This window comes from Bos taurus, chromosome 19 (genome assembly GCF_002263795.3).
Source record: "Bos taurus isolate L1 Dominette 01449 registration number 42190680 breed Hereford chromosome 19, ARS-UCD2.0, whole genome shotgun sequence".
Lineage (NCBI taxonomy): Eukaryota > Metazoa > Chordata > Mammalia > Artiodactyla > Bovidae > Bos > Bos taurus.
Genome location: NC_037346.1, coordinates 33,227,384 through 33,254,403, shown reverse-complemented (window position 1 = coordinate 33,254,403; position 27,020 = coordinate 33,227,384). Strand labels below are relative to the sequence as shown.

The 27,020-nt window shown below is 48.6% G+C and overlaps 2 protein-coding genes and 1 long non-coding RNA gene across 10 annotated transcripts in view; 2 read left to right on the top strand and 1 right to left on the bottom strand.

Moving 5' to 3' along the window:
* Positions 1 to 2,547: 2,547 nt before the first annotated feature.
* Positions 2,548 to 4,454, top strand: UBB (ubiquitin B). Of its 3 annotated transcripts, none has more exons than XM_059877709.1 (2): positions 2,548 to 2,915; positions 3,390 to 4,454. In XM_059877709.1, exon 2 carries the CDS (start codon positions 3,396 to 3,398, stop codon positions 4,311 to 4,313), a length of 918 nt encoding a protein of 305 aa, XP_059733692.1. In that variant the 5' UTR covers positions 2,548 to 2,915; positions 3,390 to 3,395; the 3' UTR covers positions 4,314 to 4,454.
* An 11,254-nt stretch (positions 4,455 to 15,708) lies between these two features.
* On the bottom strand, positions 15,709 to 25,467 carry LOC101907886 (uncharacterized). Of its 2 annotated transcripts, none has more exons than XR_238689.5 (4): positions 24,515 to 25,467; positions 23,134 to 23,418; positions 21,855 to 21,971; positions 15,709 to 16,972 (listed from the first exon to the last, which is right to left on the bottom strand). It is a non-coding gene; the product is annotated as an uncharacterized lncRNA (long non-coding RNA). The 2 variants fall into 2 exon arrangements; XR_238690.5 differs by having other exon boundaries at positions 15,709 to 16,968.
* The window catches only part of TRPV2 (transient receptor potential cation channel subfamily V member 2), a 21,159-nt gene continuing 17,795 nt past the window's right edge, over positions 23,657 to 27,020 (top strand). For 4 of the 5 annotated variants that reach the window (XM_059877860.1, XM_059877859.1, XM_059877861.1 and 1 more), the window contains exons 1-2: positions 23,657 to 23,841; positions 25,462 to 25,698. In XM_059877860.1, coding sequence (XP_059733843.1) covers positions 25,499 to 25,698 — 200 coding nt within the window. In that variant the 5' untranslated portion in view covers positions 23,657 to 23,841; positions 25,462 to 25,498. 5 annotated transcript variants of the gene reach the window in all.

The window sequence follows — 27,020 nt, the reverse complement described above, 5'->3', positions numbered from 1 at the left end:
GGTAAGAAATCAGAATTAGTCTTATAATTCTGTTGCAATACACTGCCAAACAAGGAAATGACAAACCACAGAATAACTCTGTATTTTAAATGTCAGCTGATAATGTCAAGAAAACAATTGTGAATTTGTAATTGGAAACAGTTTTCTCACAGATTTTTATTAAAAGACATCTAGCTAAGTAAAAAATCACTTTGAATCTTAGAATCAAATTCTTTCTTTCAAAGGAACTGCCTAGGCAAAACCATTTGCACATGGTTATTAAATAAATAGTCTTTTTGCTTTGTGTTTTAAGTGTCTAAGGCTGTCAACAGTTTTTTCCCCCAAGTTGAACAAAAGGGAAACTACAGTTCACTAAACAAACATTTATTAAGCTCAAGGCCAAGTACTGTGCTAGATTTTCAAATTTGTGATTTCAGGTATTTTTGTCAGTCTGTTCTTTAATGTGTTTACAGACTACCTTTTACAATCACCAGAAATGACGCTATTATTAAAAGTTTCATTAAAAAACACACCATAAAAAAAACTCATCTTGTCTATTAAACATGGCACGCATACGCCTGTTTTCTGAAAACATTTTTCTGTGCTGAGGTTACCAAATGCCCTTTGTTCAAACATTAAACCAGGAAGCTGTATGACTAACTTCTGGCAACTGCTAGAATTTCAGGCCCCGTACCCATATCAAACCATGAGATCTCCATTCTAGATCATTCCACCAATTCACAGGGATGACTTAAGAGGAGCTGTCAGTTAGTGAAACAAGCTCAGACTACTGACTGTCAGACTAACAAAAACGAAAATCCATACTTTTTACCATGAACGTTTTATCAACTACATCATCGACCAAATTATTTTCAAGAAACTGTTTATTTCTATCTCCTACCATTCATGTAAATAGATTTTAGCAAGTCATAATAAATTTATTACCGTCTGGGCGTTAACTCAAATGCTTGTCACATTGTACCTCCTCTTACTGTTAAGCGTTGAAGGATTGTCATTTAGACTCACGACCTTTTCTACGTGATAACTAGCCACTCTGTAGTAAGGTGCACATCTCCAGACCACCTCCTAACTTCGCGAGGTTGCTGCTACGCAACAACCACTCCCATGTTTATTTACACCCCCACCAGCATGACTCAGCCGCCGGGCTGCGTGGCTGCGGACCCAAACACGTCTGTCTTAGTCACGGTCCCCCGGTTATCTCGTTGCTGACCAGCGGCCACACCCGCGGCGGGGTCCTAGCTGGTTAAACCACCCGTAATGTCGCTGGCACAACCAACCTATTGATGGGACACTAAAAACGCTAGTGTCGCGAATTCTCTCGTGTGTGAATTCTGTCTCTCCATGTGGGCTGTCGGCTCCCCGATCCACATCATTTTTCACTTGGGGTTTGGACAAACAGCAGTGAGGGAAAGGGATGTGCGGAGGCATTTTTAAGCATGGCCACCTGGTACCTGGAGCGGGGATTGGGGGGAGAGGGGGCTGTGCAGTGGAGCAGTGTGGGGACTCCGCAATGAGGAAGGGGGAGAAGGCCTCCACCGCGGGGGGTGACGGTTCGTGGCGAGGAATGGGGAGTGGGGGGAGGCCTCCGCGTGGGAGACGCTGCGGGGAGGAGTGCCCCGCGTGGAGGGAGGGAGGTCGGGAGGAACCTCCTCGTCAGGGGAACGCCTCCGCGGTGGAGGAGGGGTCCTCCTCGGTCGGTGGGGCGGAGGGGTTTGGGGGATACTCGGGCCCAGCACGGAGTCCCAAGTCTAGATTTCGTCTCCTCAAAGCACGACCAAAGCACCCTAACTGTACAACGTGACTAAAGTTCCGCAACTGTGTTCCAGACAACAAAAATAAAACCGGCCGACGTAAAAAATAAAACCGGCCGACGTGAGAGGGGCTTGTGCCTCACAGCAGACACCAGAAAAACTGCGGGCTCCGCCGCCTACCTCCTGGGCATCTCCAGACCACCACTTTCTCGGGAAAATCACCGCAGAACCCGCTATATTTTGACCCAAAACCCAACAACACATTTGAGAAGTCCGGGCCTAAGAGGCGGGAGGAAAAGACCCCTCCTCCACCCCCAGCCGGAAGTATGCTTCTCTAGTGAAGGCGCGCCTGTGCCGCGCACGCGCTCTCAGTTACTAAGCAACGTCGTCGCCGAATCACCCCAGCGGGAGCCCAGCAACAGCCGAGCCGCTGCCTTCCCCACCAATCAGAGCCGGGCTCGCCTCACACCCCCTCACCAATCAGCGCCGGCGCTGCAAGGAAGTTTCCAGAGCTTTCGAGGAAGAGCCCCTTAACTCGAATTCATCCGCCCGATAATTTTCCTACCTTTTCCTAAAGGAGGAGAAGGATCATCTGGAGGAGAGGGGAGCTGATTTGTTAGGATCCTTTTTTTCGGTTCTGAGGAATTTAGAGCTCAGTCGAAGGACATAACTGCGTCGCGAGAGGTGGGGCCGGGAGAACTACTTTCAGCGGCGCAGGGACACTAGGCCTACGTAAGAGTGATAAATGACGCAACAGACGTTGTATAAATATCGGCCCCGCCGAGCCGGAGCGCTTAGACGCGGCTGGCATTGTTGGGTTCCTGTGTCGTCTTGGAGGTGACTCGGCGTGATTGAATTTGCGGCATCTTCGCATTCACTCACAGGTACTGGCCCGCAGCCATGAGCGTCGGGAGGAGCGGAGAAGGGGGCTTCCGTGAGGGCTAGCCGCAGAGGCCTTGGGAGTCCGCGAGACGAGGCGGGTGGGGGTGGGTGTGGGGGAGGGGAAGCGAGGTGACGCGGCCCCGGCCTTTCCGGAAGAGCAGGCCGTGTTTACGTGTCGGGAGCGGGGGCGGTTGGCGCGCGCGCCCGCCGGCACAGGTCAACGGACACTTAACCGATGGAGATTCCATCGCGTCTGCTTCAGGGGAGAAAGGTGGAAGAGAGGTAGTCGGCGGGGGCTTCTGGAAACGTTTTTAATTCGAATTCTGCCGTGGAGGAGGTGTAGGTCCCCACTTGCGTTTAAAAAAGTTTCTTATCTAAATGCTGACATGATGACTAGGTTTGGGGGGAATTGGGCGGGATCTTAACGAAGTACCTGAACAGTTCTGGATGATAATCTCGGAAAGTACTTTCGAGTCTCCAGCCTGTTAGGGAGACATCTTGACTAAGGAATATTGCCTCCAGTGATGGATACATTGTCTAGTAAAAGAATAGGAGAGATTTGTGAGAGATCTTGACGTAAATAAGGCGTTTTAGAATATAATCTGTTTTAAATAACCAATGAGCGTTTTAGAATATAATCTGTTAGTTTTAAATAACCAATGAACTATGAAAGCGGTAAAAGATTCTGAAAATGATACAGTAACCTTTTCCTTTTTAACCTTTTCCTTTTTAACCTTTTCCTTTTTAACCTTATAGGTCAAAATGCAGATCTTCGTGAAAACCCTGACCGGCAAGACCATCACCCTGGAGGTGGAGCCCAGTGACACCATCGAGAACGTGAAGGCCAAGATCCAGGATAAGGAAGGCATTCCCCCTGACCAGCAGAGGCTCATCTTTGCCGGCAAGCAGCTGGAAGATGGCCGCACTCTTTCTGATTACAACATCCAGAAAGAGTCGACCCTGCACCTGGTCCTCCGTCTGAGGGGTGGTATGCAGATTTTCGTGAAGACCCTGACCGGCAAGACCATCACCCTGGAAGTGGAGCCCAGTGACACCATCGAGAACGTGAAGGCCAAGATCCAGGATAAGGAGGGCATTCCCCCCGACCAGCAGAGGCTCATCTTTGCCGGCAAGCAGCTGGAAGATGGCCGCACTCTTTCTGATTACAACATCCAGAAAGAGTCGACCCTGCACCTGGTCCTCCGTCTGAGGGGTGGTATGCAGATCTTCGTGAAGACCCTGACCGGCAAGACCATCACCCTGGAGGTGGAGCCCAGTGACACCATCGAGAACGTGAAGGCCAAGATCCAGGATAAGGAAGGCATTCCCCCTGACCAGCAGAGGCTCATCTTTGCCGGCAAGCAGCTGGAAGATGGCCGCACTCTTTCTGATTACAACATCCAGAAAGAGTCGACCCTGCACCTGGTCCTCCGTCTGAGGGGTGGTATGCAGATCTTCGTGAAGACCCTGACCGGCAAGACCATCACCCTGGAAGTGGAGCCCAGTGACACCATCGAGAACGTGAAGGCCAAGATCCAGGATAAGGAAGGCATTCCCCCTGACCAGCAGAGGCTCATCTTTGCCGGCAAGCAGCTGGAAGATGGCCGCACTCTTTCTGATTACAACATCCAGAAAGAGTCGACCCTGCACCTGGTCCTTCGTCTGAGGGGTGGCTGTTAATTCTTCAGTCTTCTATTCATAATGTTCAATGATGACATCCTTCTGCACTCTAGCCATTTACCCCAATTTAAGTTTAGAAATTACCAGTTTCAGTAATAGCTGAACCTGTTCAAAATATTAATAAAAGTTTTGTTGCATGCATTTTTGGTGTCTGTTGTGAAATTACATGGTAATGGTGGGTACTCAACAGGTTAAAATGGTATTCAAAGAAGGCATTTGAGGTTTGTGCGACCAAATTTTAAGTCATTGGCAAACATCCCGTGTGCAAAGTATAGAACTTTGTTCAAGGTCATTAATAGGATTCTAGTATAATTAAAACTATTTCAAATTGTAAGAGTATGGAGGCATATTGAGGGAAAGCACTTTCCTGCCTCCTCAAATAGTGGGTAACAAGACTTATTACAGAGAAATGAAGTTTTGAGGCTGTTCAATTGTGTTCTGAAATCTTGTAATTATTGGTTGGCTATTGTCCTTTTTTCCTCTGGTGCTTTACACTTACAGGTGTTTAGCCTTAGATAATAGAACCATAATTTTCTCGTAAGTAAACTGAGCCAAGAACCAAATGGAGCCTTGGTCAACAAGGGTAAGGAGAAAAATTGAGTTAAGGTGGTTACTAACGTTGGTTCCTAATGACTTAACAGCTTTGCCTCCTTGTAGAGGTGAGATTGCTCCAGTGAAGGAGATTCTGTAACTTGGGTGGTAAGAATCTTGGGGAAGCCCTACACAGCAGATTTTATGCTCCCATCCCAGGTGGCGCAGGGGTAAAAAGCCTGCAGGAGAACCAAAGAATGCAGGTTGGATCAATGGGTTGGGAAGATCCCCTGGCGAAGGAAATGGCAACCCACTCCGGTATTCTTGCCTGGAAAATTTCATGGGACAGTGGAGTGGGCTCCACGGGATTTCAGAGTTGGATGTGAGGGTGTAACACGGTTAATTAAGCATTAGGAAGTATACTCCCAGTGCTAATTGAAGGTGGTGTAAGAATATTTGGGGGCACAGGCCTCTACCATTCCCCTGCTTCATAAATTTCTTCAGTGGTGGTTCTCAACTGGAAATAGGAAGGGGAGGGGCTGGGTGTGGAAGTAAAGGGGAAGAGTTGGAAGTCCTGGTTCTCAGCTTTACACTGCTAAGAAAATCACTTCTGGTACTAAAACTAGTGTAACCACAAGCATAGCATGAGGGGTAAGAATCACCCAGAGATGTGATATACAAATGTAGAAAGCCAAGCCTCACAGGAGTCGAGGTGTACCTGAGAAGAGCTTGGTGCATAACTTCAGGAACTCTTAGCAGCAAAAGCTGTTTGAACTTTTGTCCTAGAAACCCACTTAATTTTGAACATACACTAAATTGGAATACTTGACTGATTTTCTTGGGTAAGTTAGAGACTGGAAATAAGCACTTTAGCCTGTTAATGCTTCAGCTTGAGTGGTGGTAAAAACTTGAGCCAAAAAGAAACTATTAAACCAGTAGAGGTGGTAATGAAACATTAAGCCTTTTAAAAGCTTTCCTTAGACTTAAGGGAATGATTAGATTTGCTGTCAGGTTGGAAGATTATATCCTTCCCAGTCCAGTGTTTGACTTGCCCAAGCCCCTAGTTGTTACAGGCCAGGCAGGGATTGGGATCCAAGTGTCAACTCTCGCAGAGCTCAGAAAATGCCTGAAGTTTTCATCGGTTCCTTCCCCTAACCCTTCAGGATGTCCCCAAACTAGTGCTTGCTGAACAAGTCTTGCTTGAATTTTTAAATAGGCCTTTTGCAACTAAACCTGAATTTTGAAGATTAAAAGTTCTACACGTAACCTGAGAGAAAAGCATTTTACCAGAATAGCTGTAGTGAAGACTAGTGCTGATTTGGGCAATAGGATAAGAATGTCCTTTTCCCCAAAATCACTCCCTGACTTGACAGGCTTTGAGGTCTGCACTTCTGTGAATTCCCTGAGGGAAAAAGTTTTCAGCTGTTGCTCTAATTCTCTCATGGGATTTCCTCCTGTCCTTGGGGATCCCTCAAAGTATTCAGGGATCTCAGCAAACTGCACACAACCGGAGGTCTGAACAAGGAAACCTCTGTGTGGTCTTCACCAACCTGTGCTATCAACTGGGAATTGGGGCCAGCAGTCTCTGTTCCGTGAAGTCGGGCCACACTCACTCAGTAGACTTACTTTGCAGAAGTGTCTGTTTCATTCTTTATGGAGACTATATCTCATGAGACTTACCCAATTTCAACAGGCTGCATTTTAGATATAGTCCGTTTATCCCTCAATCCGAAGGGGCAAAGGTATGGTGCCCTTTCAATCAGGCCCAGCCAACTCCAAATGGAAGCTGTAGGGACTTCCCTGGTGGTTCTGAGGTCCCAATGCAGGGGACCAGGTTTTGATCCCTGGTCAGGGAACTAGCGGAGAAGGCAATGGCACCCCACTCCAGTACTCTTGCCTGGAAAATCCCATGGATGGAGGAGCCTGGTAGGCTGCAGTCCATGGGGTCGCTAAGAGTCAGACACGACTGAGCAACTTTGCTTTCACTTTTCACTTTAATGCATTGGAGAAGGAAATGGCAACCCACTCCAGTATTCTTGCCTGGAGAATCCCAGAGACGGGGGAGCCTGTTGGGCTGCCGTCTATGGGGTCGCACAGAGTAGGACACGACTGAAGTGACTTAGAAGCAGCAGCAGCAGGAAACTAGAGTCCACATGCTGCAGCTAAGACCCGATGCAGCTGAATAAATACTAATAAATATTTTCTTTTTAAAAAAATAGAAGCTTTAGACAAATGTTGATTTCTGGGAAAGGATCTTGCACTGAGTGTAATGATATTAACTGCTGAAATAAGTTTTTTGAGATTTTCCTTTCTTTGTACCTTGATCCTATCACCATCCTCTTCCCGCCCCCCCCCCCCCACCTTTTTTGTGGTCATCAGAAGTTGAATGGTGAGGTTCACGCTCCAGCTGATAGGTCTCTGCCAACCCCTGTAGCTTATTCTAGCACCTATTCTTTGGACCATGTACCACCAGCCAGGACTCCTCTTAAGAAACATCTTTACTGGCAGAAACTTACGTGTGTTTTGCAAGCTTTGTCCTCTAAACGTTACAACCTCTGAGAAGGATGCTGTGGTCACAGGAGCTCAGGAAGCTAGCTGTCTGCTATCTTCCCCTTTGGGGCCATCTTGAAGGCTCCAAGAAGTTCTGCCTTAGAGGAACCAGCTTAGTGTGGTTCAGTCCAGTGTGTTCCAATGTCCAATTTCACTTTTTCTTTTTTTCAATTTCCTTTTCAATCAGTTACCATCACTCACACGTTGAGAAGCCTTGTTTAAGCCACAACTCCTCATATCCACATCTCCTTGCCCAGCACTACTGATTGTGCTTTGTTCCCGGCCTCTGCAGGACAGAAACCTGCTGCCATGGCCTCAGAGACTGCCACAAACTGGGCCTGGAAATGCTACTGCTAAAATAAAGCAACACAGGGACATCCCTGGTGGTCCAGTGGCTAACAGTCCACGCTCCCAATGCAAGGGACCCAGGTTTGATCCTTGGTCAGGGAACTAGATCCCACATGCCACAGCTAAAGATCTCCCATGCCACAATCAAGACAGTGCAATCAAAAAAAATAATTAAAAAAAATAGAGCAACACGAATACAGAAGAGAAAAATATAAATGAAAATATTTTTCAAACACAAGGAGATGGATAAAACTTTCCAGGTTAGATGTTTCTTCTATAAGTTGTTCTTAGTCAGGTGGTACCTACTATAGCTTGTCTTCAAGCAGCTGTTAACAGAGAAAATACTAGTAAATTTTGGATGTGGTTTTTAATTTTTTTTCTGATTTTTTAAAATAAAAAGGTGATACAAACTCAATAAAAATACATCTAATGATATACAGGAATATCCAGTAAAAAGTGAAAAATCTCTTACCTCTTTCACTCCCCAGAGGAAACCACTGAAAGACTACTTATCCACTCATCTATTAATTCAACAAATATCTACTCTGTTTCTCTGGTGGCTCAGATGGTAAAGAATCTGCCTGCAATGCAGGAAGTCCATGTTCTGTCCCTGAATTGGGATGATCTCCTGGAAAAGGGAATGGCTACCCACTCCAGTATTCTTGCCTAGAGAATTCCATGGGCAGAGGAACCTCGTGCGTCCATGGGGTTGCAAAGAGTCAGACACGACTGATCGACTAACACTTTCACTGTTTACAGCATTGGAAATGCAGCAATGAGCAAAGCTGACCAAGTCTGTCCTTACAAAACTTAAAGAGGAGAGGAGACCGATAGATAGATAAGTACATCATTTCTTAGGCAATGGAAAGTGCTATAGTGAGAAAACAAAGTAGAATACAGGGCACTGGATGATCGGGGAAAGCCCCGCAAATAATATGACATTTGAGCAAGGTCTGGAGGAAATGATGGACTTGCCTCACAAATCTGGAGGAAGGGCAATCCAGGCAAAGGGAACATAGTGTGCAAAGGTCCTGGAAGAGAAGAAAGCTTAAGTTCAAAAGCAGTATGAAGGCCAGTATAGCAGAAACTTAGCAAGGGAAAGAGTGCCAGTGGTTAGGACTCCATGCTTCCACTTCAAGGGCCATAGATTCCATCCCTGGTCAGGGAGCTGAGATCCCATATCCCTCATTGTTGGTGGTGTTTATTCACTAAGTCATGTCCAATTCTTTTGTGACCACATAGACTGAAACCTGCCAGGCTCCTCTGTTCATGGGATTTCCCAGGCAAGAATACTGGAGTGGGTTGCCATTTCCTTCTCCAGGGGAATCTTCCCAATCCAGGGATTGAACCCATGTCTCCTGCTTTGGCAGGGGGTTCTTTACCACTGAGCCACCAGGGAAGGCCATGTTGCACAGTGCAGCCAAAAAATAAATAATGCTGCAATGAACATCTTTGTAAATGTCTCATCTCAAATGTGCAAATATTTTTTCAGGTTATAACTAGAAGTGGAATGATATCAAAGAATGCCATCACTGAAATTTGTGATTACTACAAAGTCACCCTTCAAAAATACTGTACCATATGCAATGAAATATTATTCAGCCCTGAAAAAGAAGGAAATTCTGACACGACTGAGCAACTTCACTTTACATGTTCACATCATTGCCTATTCATATTGCTAACTGGTAATGTTGCTTTATATATTCTAAAAAGTAATCATTTTTCTTTATGATTGCAATAAATAGTGTCTTTCAGAGTGCTGTTTCGCCTTTTGTTTATGGTATCTTTATAAAAACCTAAGTTTGGAATTTGAAAAAGAATCTGGCAATCTTTTTCTTTAGGATTTCCAGGCCAAAGAAGAGAGGGAGCAAAGCTGAAAACTAGCAGACTTCCCTCCCCTCAAGGCCAGTGTTTGGGAGGCACAGATGACGTGCTGAAGGAATGGAGGTGCTGGGCATGCACCCTGCCCCTCAAGCAGGAGCAAGTTCGTGGCGCCCACAGCAGGCTCTGGAGCAGGAACTGGGATGGAGGGTCTGCTGAGCCTGCCCGTGTTCCAACTTCCAGTCTTCAGACCTGCTCTGCTCACCCTGAGGCAGAGTGGAAACTACTGACCATTGTGTCCAGAAGGCGATGCTTCAGTGTTTGCGGGGAAAGAGGGTTTTGAGGGGTCTTCCACAGAAGGCCTCACTTCTCAGGGAGAATGCCCCCCGCCCACCAACCAGAACCCTCAGCCTTTGCATACACCAGGCTCCCCCCAACCCCTTGGCAAGTTAGCTGGCAGCTCCAACCCTCCTGCTTGCCCCTGGCTTCTGAGAAGCAGCACCCCATCCCCTCCACTCCTGTGAAAGCTGTCTTTCTGAACATCAGGCCTGAGCATAATCTCCTTTAGAAGCTGAAGCAGTCTGCTCTCTTTTTGCAGCCAATACTTTAACTCAGACGCTCTTATGGCCTGTTAGATAATTCTACTCCTCTCCCAAGCTTTTCCTGGAAGAAGCTGGCAAAGTTGGGAATGTATGGCTCCTGCCCCCATGCCAGCCAGGACCTCTGGAAGGAAGAAGGCCCTGAGTCACCCAAGGGCCTGAGCAGGGGGCTCAGAAAGAGAAAGAACTCCAGAGGCCAGAAGACAGGTGGTGATGGGGGAGGGGCAGCAGGGGCTGAGGTGTGGCAGTGGGGGCTGGGGGGGGGCAGTGGGGGCTGGAGGAGTCTGCACTCTCATCCTCCACTCCTCCAGGTCCTCCCCCAGCTGCTGATACACCTGCTACCTCCCCCCTGTCTTCTGTAAAGCCACAAGAAGGCAGGTGGAGACTGCCCGATTCCAGTAAAGTGCTAAAGATTTCCTCTAAGGGGCTGCCCACCGCACCCCCGCCCCCGCAGACTCACATCACCCACCCAAAATAAGTCACTTGTCTCACTTCCAGCTCTGCCCTCCCCACTCCTATTTCAGGCCAGCGCTGTGCAGCATGCCTCCAAGCTCTGACCAGTGGGCTCAGTGAGCGGGTGTCTTAAGATGGGTGTTCTCATGTGAAAATTTATGGGCTTCACAGGTAGCGCTAGTTGTAAAAAACCTACCTGCCGATGTAGGAGACTATCAGAGACCTAGGTTCAATCCCTGGGTTGGGAAGATCCCCTGGAGGAGGGCATGGCAACCCACTCCAGTATTCTTGCCTGGAGAATCCCATAGACAGAGGAGCCTAGAGGGCTACAGTCCACAGTGTCACAGAGTTGGACACAACTGAAGCAACTTAGCACGCACACATGTGAAAATTTATAGTGAAATAAGGGGCCCATGCCTAAAGATATACACTCAAAGTACATATAACACGTATGCAGGCTCTCCAGGGTGACCCCGGAACACAGAAGGTAAGAGGCAGAACCTTCTATGGGACACGCTTTGGGTTTGCCCAGAAATCAGCAAATATAACCCCTTTCATCTGGGAAGGTGGGCCAAACAGCTATGTGTAAATCTGAGCCCAACATCTCCTGAGGATGAGAATGTTACTCTGAGCCTTACTCTAAAGCCTCATGGTCTGTAGAAATAAAACTGGTCCTTCTTGCAGGGAGGGAGAGGGATGGACTGGGAGTTTGGGATTAGCAGATGCAAACTATTATATATAGCATAGATTAACAACAAGGTCTTACTGTATAGCCCAGGGAACTATATCCAATCTCCTTGGAGAAACCATAATGGAAAAGAACATGAAAAAGTATATATATAACTGAGGCACTCTGCTGTATAGCAGAGATTGGCACAATACTGTAAATCAACTATACTTCAATTTAAAAAAAAAAAAAAAAAGGAAGGAAAAAAAGGGAGGCGGGGATTGGTCCTTCTTACTCTAAGCAAAGTGCTGAGGCTGCCCAGACAAATATGCTTTGTCATGGAGCAGAACAGACAGGTAAACAGACATGGTGATAAATACCAAGCCAGGTCACAGTCAGGCACCCTGCGGGCTCCTCCCCAAGAGAGGAGAGGGTGTGAGAGTCTACAGGGTGCTGGGGACAAGGAAATGGAGGAGTGGGTTCTGTACTCCCCTACCATTCCCTTAGGACCCATAGGACCTGCCCCATACCTGCAGGGACTCTAATCTCTGCTCCAGGTCTTTGGAGTCAAATCAGGGCAGCCCAGATCTCCTGTGTTTGGGAGATACTGGAAAAAACAGGTCAGGACCCACTGATTTTGCCAGTTGCCTAATCATCTCCTGCTCCAAACACCCAGACCTTAGGGATGACGTTGCAAGGCAGAGTCCCTCTAATGCTGCTTCCCTCTGGAGAGCAAAGTGTGAAGGCAGGCCTGGAGAGCTTGTTCTGTGGGGTGAGGAGTGGCTGGCTGCTTCTCTGGTGCCTCCCTCTGGGGCTTATCTGCTCCCCACGCACTGAAATTGTCAGGACCTATGGACAGAACAGAATATGCCCCAGAGGATGTAGTACGGCAGCCTTCTCTGCTCTCAGTACTTCACTTTTGACTTCAGTGACACCAGCTGGGAGACATTGACTTGAAGACAGTGTTAGATCTCACGGGTTAAGGGCATCACCACTTTCAGGAGAGAAGTTACACACTGAATTATCTTCAGAATAAGGATTTTTAAATTAGACTAATGAACATGTTAAAAGATACAAGGAAGAAATTGGAACTACAAAACAAGAACACAAAAACATCAAAAAGAACCAATAAGAGATACTAGGTTAAATATATAATAGTTGGACTAAAGAACAATATTCAAATATTGTGGGACATGTCCCACACAAAGTTTGCATCTCCACCTTCTGCCCCTTACCTTTTGTGTTCCAGGGTCACCCTAAAGAGCCTGCACACGTGTTATATGTACTTTCAAGGTATGTCTTGAATGGATGAATTAGCTGAAGAGTGAGTTAATGAACTAGAATGACAGAAATTCCCCAAAAGTAAAACAGAAAAAAGGAACAGATAATATAAAAGAGAAGCTAAAAGATACAGAGGATAAAAGTAGAAGCAGTAACATACAGACAATAGGAGTCCTTGGTAGAAGGTGATAAAAATGGAGGAGAGGAAAAGCAAAGGAAATAAAAGCAAAAATAAACAAATGGGACCTAATGAAATTTACAATCTTTTGCACAGCAAAGGAAACCATCAACAAAAAGAAAAGACAACCTATGGAGGAGGAGACAATATTTGCAAATGATATGATCAACAAGGGTTTAATTTCCAAACATAAACAGGTTGTATAGCTCAATAACAAGAAACAAACAACCCAGTCAAAAAATGGGCAGAAGACCTAAATAGACATTTCTCCAAAGAAAACATACAGATGGCCAAGAAGAACATGAAAAATGTGCTGATTAATAATGTTGCTAATTATTAGTGAAATAAAATCAAAACTACCATGAGCTGTCACCTCATACTGGTCAGAATGGGCATCATCAAAGATTCTACAAATAACAAATGATGGAAAGGATGTGGAGAAAGGGGAACACTTGTACACTGTTGGTGGGAATATAATTGGTGTAGCTGCTATGCAGAACAGTATGAAGGGTAAAAAACTAAAATAGAGTTACCATTTAATTTAGCAATCCCACTTCTGGGCATATATCCAAAAAAGATGAAAACTCTAATTAGAACTGAAATCCCACAAGCCATGTGGTGAAAATTATATATATAGCTAAGAGCAAAGAAAAAGAAGAAATATTTCCATAAAACCAGCCCTCAAAGTCATAATTAGGACTTCCCCTGTAGTCCAGTGGTTAAGAATTCACCTGCCAAAAGAAAAAGAGAAGAATCCACCTGCCAACACAGAGGACACAGGTTCAGTCCCTGGTCCAGGGAGATTGAACATGCCTTGGGGTAACTAAGCTCGTGCACCACAGCTACTGAAGCCCTCACACCTACAGCCCCTGCTCTGCAACAAGAGAAGCCAGTACAATGAGAAGCCTGTGCACCACAGCCAGAGAGCAGCCCCTGCTCACTGCAACTAGAGAAAGCCCTGCACACAGCAATGAAGACCCAGCACAGCCAAAATCAAATGAATAAAATTTTAAAAATAATAAAGTCAGGAGGGAGGTGGGAGGGGAGTTCAGGATGGGGGACACATGTACACCCATGGCTGATTCATGTCAATGTATGGCAAAAAAAACACTACAATATTGTAAAGTAATTAGCCTCCAATTAAAATAAATTAATATTAAAAAATAATAAAGTCAGAATTAAACTAACTATGGCACGTGTGAGTTCAGAGCTGGTAGATACCAAGGAGAGGCCTTTGCACATCTGCAAGTCTGAGGTACAGACATGAACTCAGAGCCCCATTCCAGTCCCTGGCAGGAGAGCCCCTTAATTTGGCAGGGTCAGCTTGAGTTTCCTTCATGCTTCCTAGGTGGAGCAGGTGGTAAAGAACCTGCCTGTCAACGCAGGAGACATAAGAGACGTGGGTTTGATCCCTGGGTCAGGAAGATCCCTACGGAAGAGGGCATGGCTACCCACTCCAGTTTCCTGCCTGGAGAATCCCATGGACAGAGGAGCATGGTGGTTACAGTCCATGGGGTCGCAGAGTTGGACATGACTTTAGCACAGGAGCAAGGCCCCCTATTCAGCCTTTGGAGAGCATCTTTCATCTTTTTCCTTCTCTGACATTTTCCCTGTTTCTCAGGCTCAGGCAGTTTTGTGCACCAGCTGTAATGTGGTTTCTGGCTTATTTTTAAGAGAGGCCAGCAACCCCTTGAGCTTTGGGGTATCCAGGGTCCTAGGAGCTGCTGCGCATCCCCAGTGTATGGATGGTGGGGAGGTAGGAGAGGGTCTGATTCCTCCATATAACCCCACCCTTGGAAACACACCTCTTCCTCCTTCCTAGTCACCTAGTAAAACCCCAAGCCTGGAAGAGTCCTGCACCTGTCTTCCCCCACCTTCCAGCGGGAGTGTACCACACAGTCAAGTTGACTGGTTTCATTTTCTTTTTTTTTTGGTGTTTTTCAATTTATTCTTCAAATTTATACGTATAAATCACATGGCATATTTTAACAGTAATTAAACCTGAATTTTCAATCAACTTCCTTGTTAGACTATTTTGAGGAACTATAGAGAACTAATTTTAAGTCTTGAAGGACATTTACTTTTTAAATTACTATGAAAATTATTTCCTAAGATATTGAGCACTAGGAAAATAGAAGAAATAAACTGCCACAGAAGTAAAAGACCAACAATCTGTTTTTAAAGCATCTCTGAGTTTGAACTGATTTAGCTCTAAGTATATAAAACAAACAGTAAAAACCTTTCCAGACTAAAGAATATAATTTTTATTATTTATAATAGCAAAATCAGATGAAGGGATTTCATTTTAAAGACATACTGTGTTTTTCGCTGAAAATTTAATTAAACAATTATTTCGGCTAGGTCAGTGCAAGAAGCTATAAATACTTGCATAACTTTAAATCTCCCAATAATTACGTCAAATATTTCACCAATACAAGTTTTCACTAATCTACTTTAAAAGGTCAATTTGTATTTTCTATTTCAGCTAAGTAACCACAACAAATTTAAATTTTGTAAGGCTTATCTTTAAGATTTCAGATAATTTTCAATTTTGCTCTCAATAAAGCCAGTTTTCAATATTCTATAGTGTTCATGTTCATGCTCAGTTGCTAAGTCGTGTCCGACTCTTCAGGACCTCAGGGACTGTAGCCCCTCAGGCTCCTCTGACTATATTTCCCAGGCAAGAATACTGGGGTGACTTGTCATTTCCTTTTCCAGGGGACATTCACAACCCAGGGTCAAACCCCTGTCTCCTGCATTGGTGGATGGATTCTTTTACCTGCTGAGCCACCGCGAAAGTCTTAGTACCATTTACCCTGATTAGATCATTATTTTTAGTTATTACAGAAAGGTAACTGGTAAAAACCTATTCATTAGTACTGGCAAGGAGGAGGTGGTAAAATATAGTCTCACTGGTATCAAACTTTTAAGACATCTCTTTAAACAGCACATTACATTGATTCATCATTGATTTAAGTGATTTAATTAATAGAAAGCATAAGACCTTTCATTTAAACATCCCATTAAAACAAACCTTTTATAGATGTTTTTGCCCCAACATAAGGAAACTTTTATGATACAATTTAAAAACTGGATTCACTAATGTAAATGCCCTTACAGTCTTAAAAAAAAAAACAAAAAAACACGACTTTCCAATGCTTTATGTGAAATTGTATGCAGAATTCCAACATATAAATCACATAAAATGCAAAGCACAGCTCTGGTTGCTACACAGGTGGGATCCAGGTTACCCTCCCCAGGTCTCCCCTAGGCAGACTTGAAGCATCTCTGTGGAATGCCAAAAAACTAATCTTCTAAGTCCCTGATTTGTCTGGGTACTTAAGTATGGCTCAAAATCATCATCATTTACAGCATCTTTTTGATGAATCGAACCGTTTTGTACTGAAACTTTATTTCCTTGCCCTTTAGGTCTCTGATCCACGCTAGTGGCTGACATTCTTCACCGCAACCCGAGAGCTGCTGCTGCTGCTGCTACCGCCGCCGCCGCCGCCGCCTGGGCCTCTCCCTGTGCACTCACTGTAGTTGGCTGCCGCCCTCGGCCGAGAGGCTCTTCCTGCCGCCGCCGCTCGCTGAGAAGCCATAAAGACGGCCTCGCGCTCGGGAGTTGGTGGAAGGGGCTCGTCTCTTCCGCTTGCACGCTCCTCTTCCCCTCTCGCTCTTCACTTCTCGGGTCCACAATGGCGGACAGACTCCTCATTTTCAATTAATGTTAACAAAACTCAAGTCCTCCTCCATTTCTCTAAGAGGTAATAGGTTCTATATCTTCAAACTTGCCACACCCTCATTCCCAGATGGTGGCCTTGGCTTAACGTTTCTTAGAGAAAACACAGGCCATTGAACCTTCCCACCCTTGACCTGAAACCTGTCTGCACTGGACCCATTTTGCCTTCTTTTCTCACTACATGAACAGATGAGTCCCTTCACTGGGGCCCCCTCTGATCTTCTCGAGGTCTCTGTTGGTGCAGGTACCCTCCCCCTGCACTGACCATTGTTGGATCATTCATTAGCGTATAAACAGAATCTGTCACTACATGGATAACTGATCTTTAAACAGTAATCCCTCCTACCTTGACTCCACATCTCCTTCCAGGTACTGGCCACTCCCTGCTTCCTTATATCATGAACGCCTCCAAAAGGTGGTCTGCACATTTCCTCAATTTCAATGTCTTCGTTTTTTGGGGGTGAGGACATGGGGATGACTCCAGACTGTCTTGAAAATAGACATAATACATCACAGTCATAGTTGGTCTTCCAGTATTAAAATGGTTTCTTTCCAAATTCTTTTAAAGTGATCATAGAAGATTAAAAAAAAAAAAAGGTGCAGGACTCCCCAGATGGTCCAGTGGTTAAGAATCTGCCTGCCAACGCAGAAGGTTCCGTAGGCTTTGGGGCAACTAAGCCCATGCGCCACCAACTACTGAGTCTGTAAGCCCTAGACCCAGGGCTCAGCGACCAGAGAAGTCGCCACAATGAGAAGCCCACCTGCTGCAACTAGAGAAAGCACACACACATCAAGGAAGCTCCAGTGTAGCCAAAAATAAACTTTTAAAAAGTATGTCAACATGGACAAAGAGAGTGGGAGGGGAAACCAGGCAGGGCACGGCCAGCAATGTTTGGCCCTGGATGGTGGATGAACACATGCAACTCAGTGCAGAAGCTGAGACCTCCTAATGCCCCTGCTGAGCTGGGGAGGGGGGCAATGAAGTGGACACCTGTCTGCTAAACTTGGAGGTGCTCAGTGAAGCCCCATCCACACAGCTGGCTTTTTGGTGAAAGACATTCAAGGAAAGCCTCTCTCGTGAAAGGCAGTTCTCCAAAGAGCAAACAGAAAAAGTAGACCTGTGACCAAAGGAGACAATGCAGAGAACCAAAGGAAACCCTGATGCATAAGCTTTCCTGTTCTCTCTCCAACTCTCTGGACCTAAGGGCCGCTTGCAAGCCGTGCTGGCCTGGACACCCAACGTTTCTGGCCAACAACCTTTCTCCTCTGAGATGGTTTCTTAGCAAAGAGGCAGCTCCCAGGGCACTATGCGGGTCTGAGGGAGGGTCTAACGTTCAAATCTAAGTCACTCTCCATGACTTACCCAACAAAGTCTAAATGTGAGTGGTATTTCTGAAATGTTCCAAGTCTTGTTCTGAGCTCCTGTCCCTGATTCCTGAGTCACCTTGTCATTTCCTCTGCTATGGTCTGAATATTTGTGTGTCCTCCAGCCCAGGTCAAAATTTTAATGTCCAATATGATGGTATTAGGAGGGGGGGCTTTGATAAGTGCTTAGTTCAGGAGGATGGAGCCCTCATGAATGATATCAATGCTCCTACAAAGGAGACTCCGTGAGTTAGGATGAGGACACCAGGAAGAGGTGCTGGCTCCACCCAGGAAGAGGGCCTCCCCAGTGTGACCATGCTGGGGACTTGACTTGAACTCCCAGTTTCCAGAACTAAGAGGAATAAACCTCTATTGTTTATAAGCTACCGTGTCTGCGGCAGCAGCCTGAATGGACTAAGACAGCTTTACAACATCCTTCCTTTTCCAGGTTTGCAGCAGCCCCAGGCAGTGAGGACAAACTCTCCTCAAAGTCTAGGGGCCTGGGAGGGGGGTCAGACACTGCCAGGGGGAACTGCAGCAAGAGCAAGACATGTGATGTGGGCCCTTAGAAGAAGACAGGATGACACAGTACACGATTCCATTCACGTGACATTCTTGAAAACAAAGCTGTGAGAACGGAAATCATCCTTGGTTATCAGAGTATGGCAGTGAAGGAGGGGCTGGCAAAGGAGCACCAGAGCACATTTTGGGGTGATGACAACGTTCTGTATCTTGACCACTGTGATGGTCATATGGTTATATACTTTTGTCAAAATTCTAGAACTGTTAGCTTTAAAAGTGTGTACAGTCTTAAAAATTACCAAGCACATTAAAAATTTTAAGGGTGTAAGTTATACAATAAACCTTTGTGACTTTGAAAAAAGAGATGGGAAGGCAAGTTGGCGAGACTGCCTGTGTTCAAATCCCACCACCGTCACTTGCGAACTATGCTGTGATCCAGAGCAAGCCAGTTCGTGTTTGGATCCCTTCTCTGAATGGAGATCACAGATCTACCTCCCAAGATGGTCAGGAGTGAAAAAGAAAATGCTGTGAAGGCCCGGCTCGAGAGCGCGTTTCCAACCTTACCCGCGTCCAGAGAGTGCGAGGCAGGTGCCTCCCCAGCCCTGGGTGCACCACACAGCGGGCGCACACCCGCTCCCCTGGAGAGAAGCAGGAGCCCCAGCCTGGACGCCCCGACTCCCTCGCTGTGCTGTGACTGAGGAGGGGAGTGGGGCAGTCGGCTGGGAAGCACTGCCGCGCTCCTACAGCTTCCTTCCCTGGGGAGCCCCAGGGAACCACGGACACTTGCGTCCTGCGGCATGTGGGGAAAAAGGCGGGGCCTCACCTGGGCTGGCGCCGGAGGTGACATTAACGGGGCGGGGGGTGGGGGGGGGTGGAGTACTGGGAGGAGGGACTCCCTCGGGAAACTGGGTATGTGTGAGTGGGGCGTTGAGGCGCGGAGCCGAGCCTTCGCACGAGGGGTGTGGTTGAGGCGCGGAGGGGAGGAGTCGTGGGGTGTGGGCGTGGCTGAGGCGCACTGCAGAGGCGTCCTGGGTGTTGGCGTGGCTGAGGCGTAAAGGCAGGCCCTTTGCGTCTCTGTGCTTGGTCTCCTGGTTCGCCTTCACCCCTCCGTGCTCTATCGCGTGTTCTTCGGCTCGACTTTGGACACACCCTGGGTAATCCTTTGCCTCAGTCAGGCTATGTGATGCTTCCTTGGCCCAGGCTGACTCTGCCTGTGTCTGGTCTTTCTCCTATCGCTGTCGCTGGTTCTGGCCAGACTGTCTGGATCTCTGGTCTCAGGCTGTGTCTCCCTTACCGGCCTTGACTTTGTAGGACCTTTGACCAGCGGTTCCTCTCAATGCCCCATCGTTATCTCGACTCCGCCTCTCCACTCCCCTTTCTCTCCTGTCTCCCAGACGGCAGAATATCCTTCCCTTCTGGTCTTTGCAGTAGTAAAATCGGATATCCATAAGCCAGTAGCTGGGGGTTGTTGAGAACGGGCCCAGCCCCAGCCCAAGGTCCGGAAAATTCCCCAGAGGCTGTGAACTTGGGCTCCCAGATTTGGCCCGGGGCCTGGCTGTGGCTATTCTGGGTCCTGGGACAGAGGGCCCACATCTGGGCCAGGCTGAGCTGTGCTCCCAGGGCGGGGGCAGAGACTGCGTGAGAAGGGGCAGCTTGCTTCTGCTGAGAGCGAGGATCTCCCAGGCCAGGCAGACTGCACCCACACTCGCAGGACTTCGCAGGACATCCCTCCTGCAGGAGGCATTCTTGGCCTTCCTGGCTACCTCAGCTAGTATTTTTCTCTTCCAGTACCAGCCTGCTCAACTCTAGTCTCCTCCCTTGTTCCAGGAAGCCTGTTCAGCCTCCTAAACTGGCTTATTTCTACTTCTCTGTCAGTCTCAGACACAGAGCTGCTCAGAGAGGCTCCACCTAGCCAGGACACCGGCCCAGCCCAGGCTCTGGACCAAGTCTTGGGAGAAGCAAAGGAGCAAACTCTGGTTGTGCACTGACTTCCCCCAAGTTCCACCTTTCCTTCTCTCTAAGGCCAGAGCAGCTCTGGCCTTCCCACTCTGCACTTCTCTTTCCACATCTCTTTAGAATTTACATTAATTATGCACAGGCTTTAGACACTTCTTGCATAGTTGAGGAAAGCCTCAACTATGTGTCTTTTTTTTTTTCATTTTTAGCTCTGCAAGAGATGCCCTTTTTTTGTTAAGTCAGTGGTGAAAAACTCAAATGGTTCAAATGATACACATCAAAAAGGCAGTTGCCTTCCCACCCTCTCCAAAGAATATCTCTGCTGAACTTGCTTTGAATCACTTGTCTTCCTTAAAATTGATTCTGAAAACAAATTCAAGTGGAAAAACATGTCTTTATAAAAAGTTACTAAGTGTAACACATGGAATTGAAACATATGGAAAGGCCAAACATAAAGACTGCTTGGGGGAGATTTTCCTCCAATGGAAACTGGACTGGATGAAGCTTCTTCAAATATGAGTTCAGTAGCATTGGGACTGAGAAAGCTGTGTTTCTCTGCTTGATTCATTTCTGACTAAAAACACAGGCAGTCTGCTCAGAGGACCTCTTTTTTTTAAAGATAAAATTAAAGATATAGTTTGCCAACATAAAGTGTACAATTCAATGGTTTTTGGCATATCTACAACCATCATCACAATCAAATTTAGAACCCTTTCATCACCCTCTCCCCCCAAAGAAGCCCTGTACTGGGAGTTCCCTGGTGGTCTCGTATTTAAGATTCAGTGCTTTCACTGCTGCGGCCCAGATTCAATTCCTGGTTGAGGAACTAAGATCCTCAAAAGTTACACATAGGCACAGCCAAAAAAAAAAAAAAAAAAGCCCTGTACCCTTCAGTTCCCCAGTACTCCCCACATCTGTAGGGATCTACTTTCTATCTCCACAGAGTCCCCTATTCTAGACATTCCCCATTTCTTTTGAGTATATACCCATGAGTGGAATTGCTGGGTCATATGGTAATTCTATGTTTAATTTTTTTGAGGAACAAGCAGACTGTTTTCCAAAGCGGCAGCACCGTTGTATAATTTGCCAGCAGTGTATGAGAGTTCCAATATCCATATCCATATCCAATATCCATATCCAATATCTCCATATCCTCACCAATACATATCATTATCTGTCTTTTAAAAATTTTTTATTGTATTCTAGTTGATTTAAAGGTAGTGTATAATCTGTCTTTTTAATTATAGCTATCCTAGTGGTGTCAAGTGGTATCTCATTGTGGGTTTTGATTTGCATTTTCCTGATGATTGATAATCTGAGGACTTTTTATAAACTTGACTTGCAATTAGGGTTGTCTACCCAACTGTCACTGAAGGACTTGAGAGTCTCCACTTACTCTTTACTTTTCCCCCAACAGCACAGTAATGTCCTCTGCATTACAATAATAATTCAAAGGTTTCTTGAGTACCACCTGGGGTTAGGCATTGTGCTAGGTGCTGAGGATACAGCAAAATAAGCAAGATCTCACCTCTTGGAGAGCTTGGTGTGTAAAGGCGCGGCTCCAGATTCGAATACTTGTTCTGTCACCTCCCAGCTTTGTGGCCTTGGACAGTATGTCCAGTCTTGCCCAGCTTCAGTTCCTAATCTGTGAAATAAGGTTGCTCTGAGAATTACATGCAAAGCACTGAGCAGTATCTGGCATATAGTAACTGCTCAGGAGGCTCTTATTATTATTAAAGATGAGGCCAGACAATTAAATGTTAACCATAATGGACAATGAGTTACTGTCAGAGAAAGGCAAAGTATCATGGAACACAGGGGCTTCCCTGGTGGCTCAGACAGTGAAGAATCTGCCCGCAGTGTGGGAGACCTGAGTTCAATCCCTGGGTGGGAAAATCCCCTGTGGAGAAGGAAATGGCAACTCACTTCAGTATTCTTGCCTGGAGAATCCCATGGACAGAGGAGCCTGGTAGGCTACAAACCATCATGTTGCAAAGAGTCGGACACAAACGAGCAACTAACACTTAGTGGAACACAGAGAGGGGACCCTCAAACCAATCCAGGGTCTAGGAAAGGCAACCCAGGAAGTGATGTTTAAACAGAGAGGTAGGAATTGGCTAAAGCAAGGCAGTGTGTGTGTGTGTTCCTGACAGTTGCAACAGCTTATGCAAAGACTTGAAGGCAACAGAAGAGAGCATGGTATACTGGTATACTGGAGAGATTGAAATGTGTTCAGAATGTCTAGAGCAGGACTGTCCGACAGAATTCTCTGCTATGATGGAAAAGTTTTGTATCTGTGCTGTCCTCTATAGTAGCCACTAACCACATGTGACTATGAGCATTTGAAATGTGGAACTGTAGAACTGAATGCTTAATTTAATTTTACTATAGTTGACATATTTAAATAGCCACTGTGGCTGGTGACCTTACATTGGACAGCACAGGTGTATACACTGAAATGTCATGTGAATGGCAGGACTGCAATAAGAGATGGGGTGTGGAGAAGGGTATCCTGCTGCACGGGCTTGGTATGGGGGGTTGTTTAAGCCAGGGAGTGAGGTGATCTGGTTTTCATTTTTGAAATACCACTCTCATTGCTGTAAGGAGAATGGATTATGGAGGAGTGCCAGGCAGGAGTGAAGCAAGTAGACCAGCCTGAAGCTGGCTGTGGTCTCCCTGGCAGGAAAGACAGTGGTTTGGACCAGGCAGAGATAGAGACAAATTGGGAGGTTTAGGGGTGTGGGGTTCCTGATGGGGTGGATTTTAGGAGTGAGGGAGAGGGAGATGACCTAGGGCTGGCTACTTACTAGGATGATGGCTGTGTCCCCAGTCTGGACCAGGGCTGGTTTGGAAGGGAGTTGTCTAATTTCAGAAGCATAGCCGCCCCTGCTGGCCGGTGCTGGAAGCTCCTTTAGCTCAGGGAAGGAAGGCTGTTGCCCTCAGGCTGGGGATCTCGGGGACTGGGGAAACGTCCCAGGAGGTCGGGAGGTCGGGGTGGTGGGGTGCATTCCACGGGCAGGTGCTGGGCGGAGTCCCTCCTCTCTGGGGGCGTCCAAATCAGCTTTCCTTGCCCCGTCTGAGCCACATGGCCGCTGGGGGACCAGTGGTGGGGAAGAGGAGGGGTGGGGGTCAGTGTAGGGGCCGAGTCCCTCCCTGACCCAAGGACCCGCCAGCTCCCCTCTCCCCCGAATAGGACCCCGCACCCAAGGGTGGCCGCTGACTGCGCCACCCCCGGCATCCGGGGGCCTCAGAGGCAGGCAGTGGGGGTGGGGCGAGGCGGGAGGCGGGGCGTGTCTCCCCAGAGAGGGTGTGGCCCTCGGTCCGTATGGTCAGTATCCCGGCCAGCAGGTCCTGCCTCGAGAGCGTTGATCCGGCTGCAGCCAGGCGGGCTGAACCTGCGGCACGCAGGGGGACCCAGCCGGCTCTCGGGGCTCCCCGCCGACAAGTGCCCCTCCCGGCTGCACTTCCTCTGCAGCCCCAAGCCGGACGCTCCTCGCGCTGCCTCCGCCGAGCTAGTGAGTCTGGGATGATGCGGGCGTCCCAGGGGCCCGGACCCCCAGGTCTAGGGGTGGCGGCTAGGAAGCCCAAGTGGGCTTCTTGCTAGCCCAGCCCTGAGCCAGGGTCTCCGCGGGGCTCCGGCTCCCTCCTTCACCTGACCACCCAGGTCGTTCCTCCCTGGGAAGATGGTGGGGCGGGGGTCCAGGCTGGGGGTGGGGGGCAGCGATGGGCAGGGCAGGGACTGTTGGGCAGGACAGCTGTTGCTGCGGAGGCTTGGGAGCCGTGGGCCAGGAGGCAGAACGGTGCGAGGGTGGGGACCTTAGCCAGGTTAAATGGCGAGTGGCATGGGAAAGACGCCCCCGGGGTGCGCAGAAAGATGCTGGTTCAACACTGCGTCGTGAGGACTAGACAGGCCCCCGCCTCCCCTGCTTCTGTGGGAAGATGCCCCGGCGTCGCCGCCCCCCCTCCGGGGGCTGAAGCTGCAAGGAAGATGGTCCAGGCCCAGCCACTGTCCACCCTGCCACTGCTGCCCTCCGCTGCCCGTCCGCAAGTCCCCAAGCTCTGCTCCCTGCGCCCTCTCCCCACACTGTTCTCTCCACTCTCCCCACCTTGGGCTCTTTTCCCTTCTCTCTGCTCACCCAATGGGGGGCCCAGGGGCTTCCCCCACCCCACACTGGGGCCCCACCCTACCATGTGATGGCGGCTGTGGTTTCAGCGCTCCCCTTGAGGGTGAGGTGGAGCTTGGAGCTGAACTCCCCGCCCAGCCTGGGGCCTGGTGGGGCTGCAGGCTTGGGGCAGCTTGGGCGCAGCGAGGTGTCTCCCTCTGGCTCTGAAGCCCCTAAGAGACACTAAGGCTGAAAATACAGACAGGCCCTGAAGGATTCTGAGAACTGAAGAGGAGCGGCATGGTGGGGCGAGGCGCTGCCCACAGCTTGGAACCTTGGGAAAGTCACTTCCCCCTTCTGAGCCCTGGTCGTCCTGGCAGCAAAATAAAGACTTTGATAGGCCCGTGGTTTTCCGAAGACTTCCCCTGAGCGCCCCTACTCTGCGTGGGAGGTGGAGTGACCTGCCCCCACCCGAAACTGCATTTTCATCTGCTGTGAATGTTGACTGCTGGGCAGGAGGTTGTGTCGAGAAAGGGTTGTGCTGTTAACACAAACGTTTTGGGACCAGGGACTGTGGCTTCTCAAAGATCAGGAAGTCCCAGAGGGACACTCAGGGACAGTGATGATCCATCCCTGTTTCTCTGACAGGGCCTCCCTCTCGGTCCTCCCTCCTCTGGCTCCTCTCCCTGCTCCTGTTGGGCTGAGCCCCTGCCCTGGGGGCTGGTCTACTTGTGTGTGCTTACCCCAAGGACTGTAGCCCTCCAGGCTCCTCTGTCCAAGGGATTTCCCAGACAAGAATACTGGAGTGGGTTGCCATTTCCTCTTCCAGGGGATCTTCCCGATCCCAGGATTGAACCTGCTTCTCCACACTGCAGGCAGATTCTTACTGCTGAGCCACCAGGGAAAGTCTGCTTGTACCCAGCTTCTGTTAATGAGCCTCTCTGGTCCCAGGCTCCAGCCAGCTCTTCTAGTCCTGCTCCTACTGGGAGAAGGAGGTTCCTCTGACATCTCTGTCCCCCGCCACCCCTACAGAGATTCCAGTCAGAAGGGGCAGCCGTCTTCCCTGAGGATGACCACGCCCTCCAGCTCTCCTGCTTTCAGACTCGAGACCTCAGATGGAGGCGATGAAGATGGTGCCCAGGGAGACACAGGAAATGGGGGCCGGAGCTCTGAACCACCCCCCATGGAGTCCCGGTTTCAGAGTGAGGACCGGAACTCCTCCCCACAGATCAGAGTGAACCTCAACTTCCGAAGGGCGGCAGGTGCCAGGTGAGGCAGCAAGTGTGGATGGAGCCTGGGGCCTCACTTCTAGCAGAAGCAAACTGGGTAGCCTGGCCCAACACCAGCGCCCCTTCCCCACAGCCTGCGGGGTCCTCGGTCTGGCTCTGATGGCTCCAGGGCCGACAGGCTGAACTCTGCTCTGCTCGCTGAGGTTGCTGCTTCCAAAACTTTCCCCATTCTTGCCTTTCTGTCTTCTGGGGTTGCATTTCTCTTGGTAGGGACATATTCTTTCAGCTCCAATTACTCAACTGAGCCTGGCATGTTCCTTGTTTGTCACAGTCCCTGCGAGGGGTGGTAGCAGGATCCACACCCCAGTCCAGAAGAGTCAAGGACATCCAGGAATGTCCCGCATGCTCCCAGGCTCCTCCGAGGCTGGACCTGTTGCCCTGGGGACGTGGACTCTGGGGATTAAGGACAGTGGGCTTATTCTTGGAATCACCTCCACTCTTACTTTCCTGTGATGTCCACTAATTCAGACCCTGGGCACCACTCTGGCGGGGAGCCCTGTGGGTGTGGGGGAGGGGTGCACCTGGCATGCCCCAGGGTGAGGTCTGCCATATCTGCATGGGCCAGACAGCACTCTGCAAGTGAAACTCCTCCATCCTTCCCTCCCGCCTCACTGACCCCTGGGACTCTGCCGCCCGCCTTGGCCTCCCAGCCCAGAGCCCCCTTCCTGTCTGTGCTGCAGGACCGAGGTCACATTCACACCAGGGCAGGAGAGGATGCTCGCAAAGCTTGTGGGATTGGGCCACCAGCCCGAGGCAGAACCAGCCCCTCGGTGCCCTTTGTGCCCCATGGGCTTCCCTGTCCCAGGACTCTGATGCTGCCCTGTGACAGGAAGTGCCTGTCCAAATAGCCACTTCCCCTAGCCAGACTGCCCCGGGCTCCCCAGTCAGCCGCAGAGCCCTCTTGGTCATGCTGCATCCACGTGGTCTGCTGGGTGAATGATGGTGCGTCAATCATGCGATCACAGCTTAAAACACGACTGATCCCAGCAACCCCCCACTCATCAGAGCCTCCAACCCTTTCTTGGTTGATCCACTCCATGGTAGACCTGAGGGTCCCCAAAATGTCAATTAGTCCCCCCTTTGTCCCTTCATATTGACTGGTCATGGTGCCAGGAGCCCAGAGGCGAGCTGGCCCTCTGTGAGTAGGGACGGGTCCAGGCGGGGATACCCCACACAGCACTGCTAGACTCAGAAGGGTTACCAGCCCCTTCTGGGGATTTTCCCCGAAGTGTGGCTTCTCAGTAAAATTCTGAGTGTCTGGTTTCCATTTTGGGACCCATCTCTCTGAGGAAACTCTGTCCA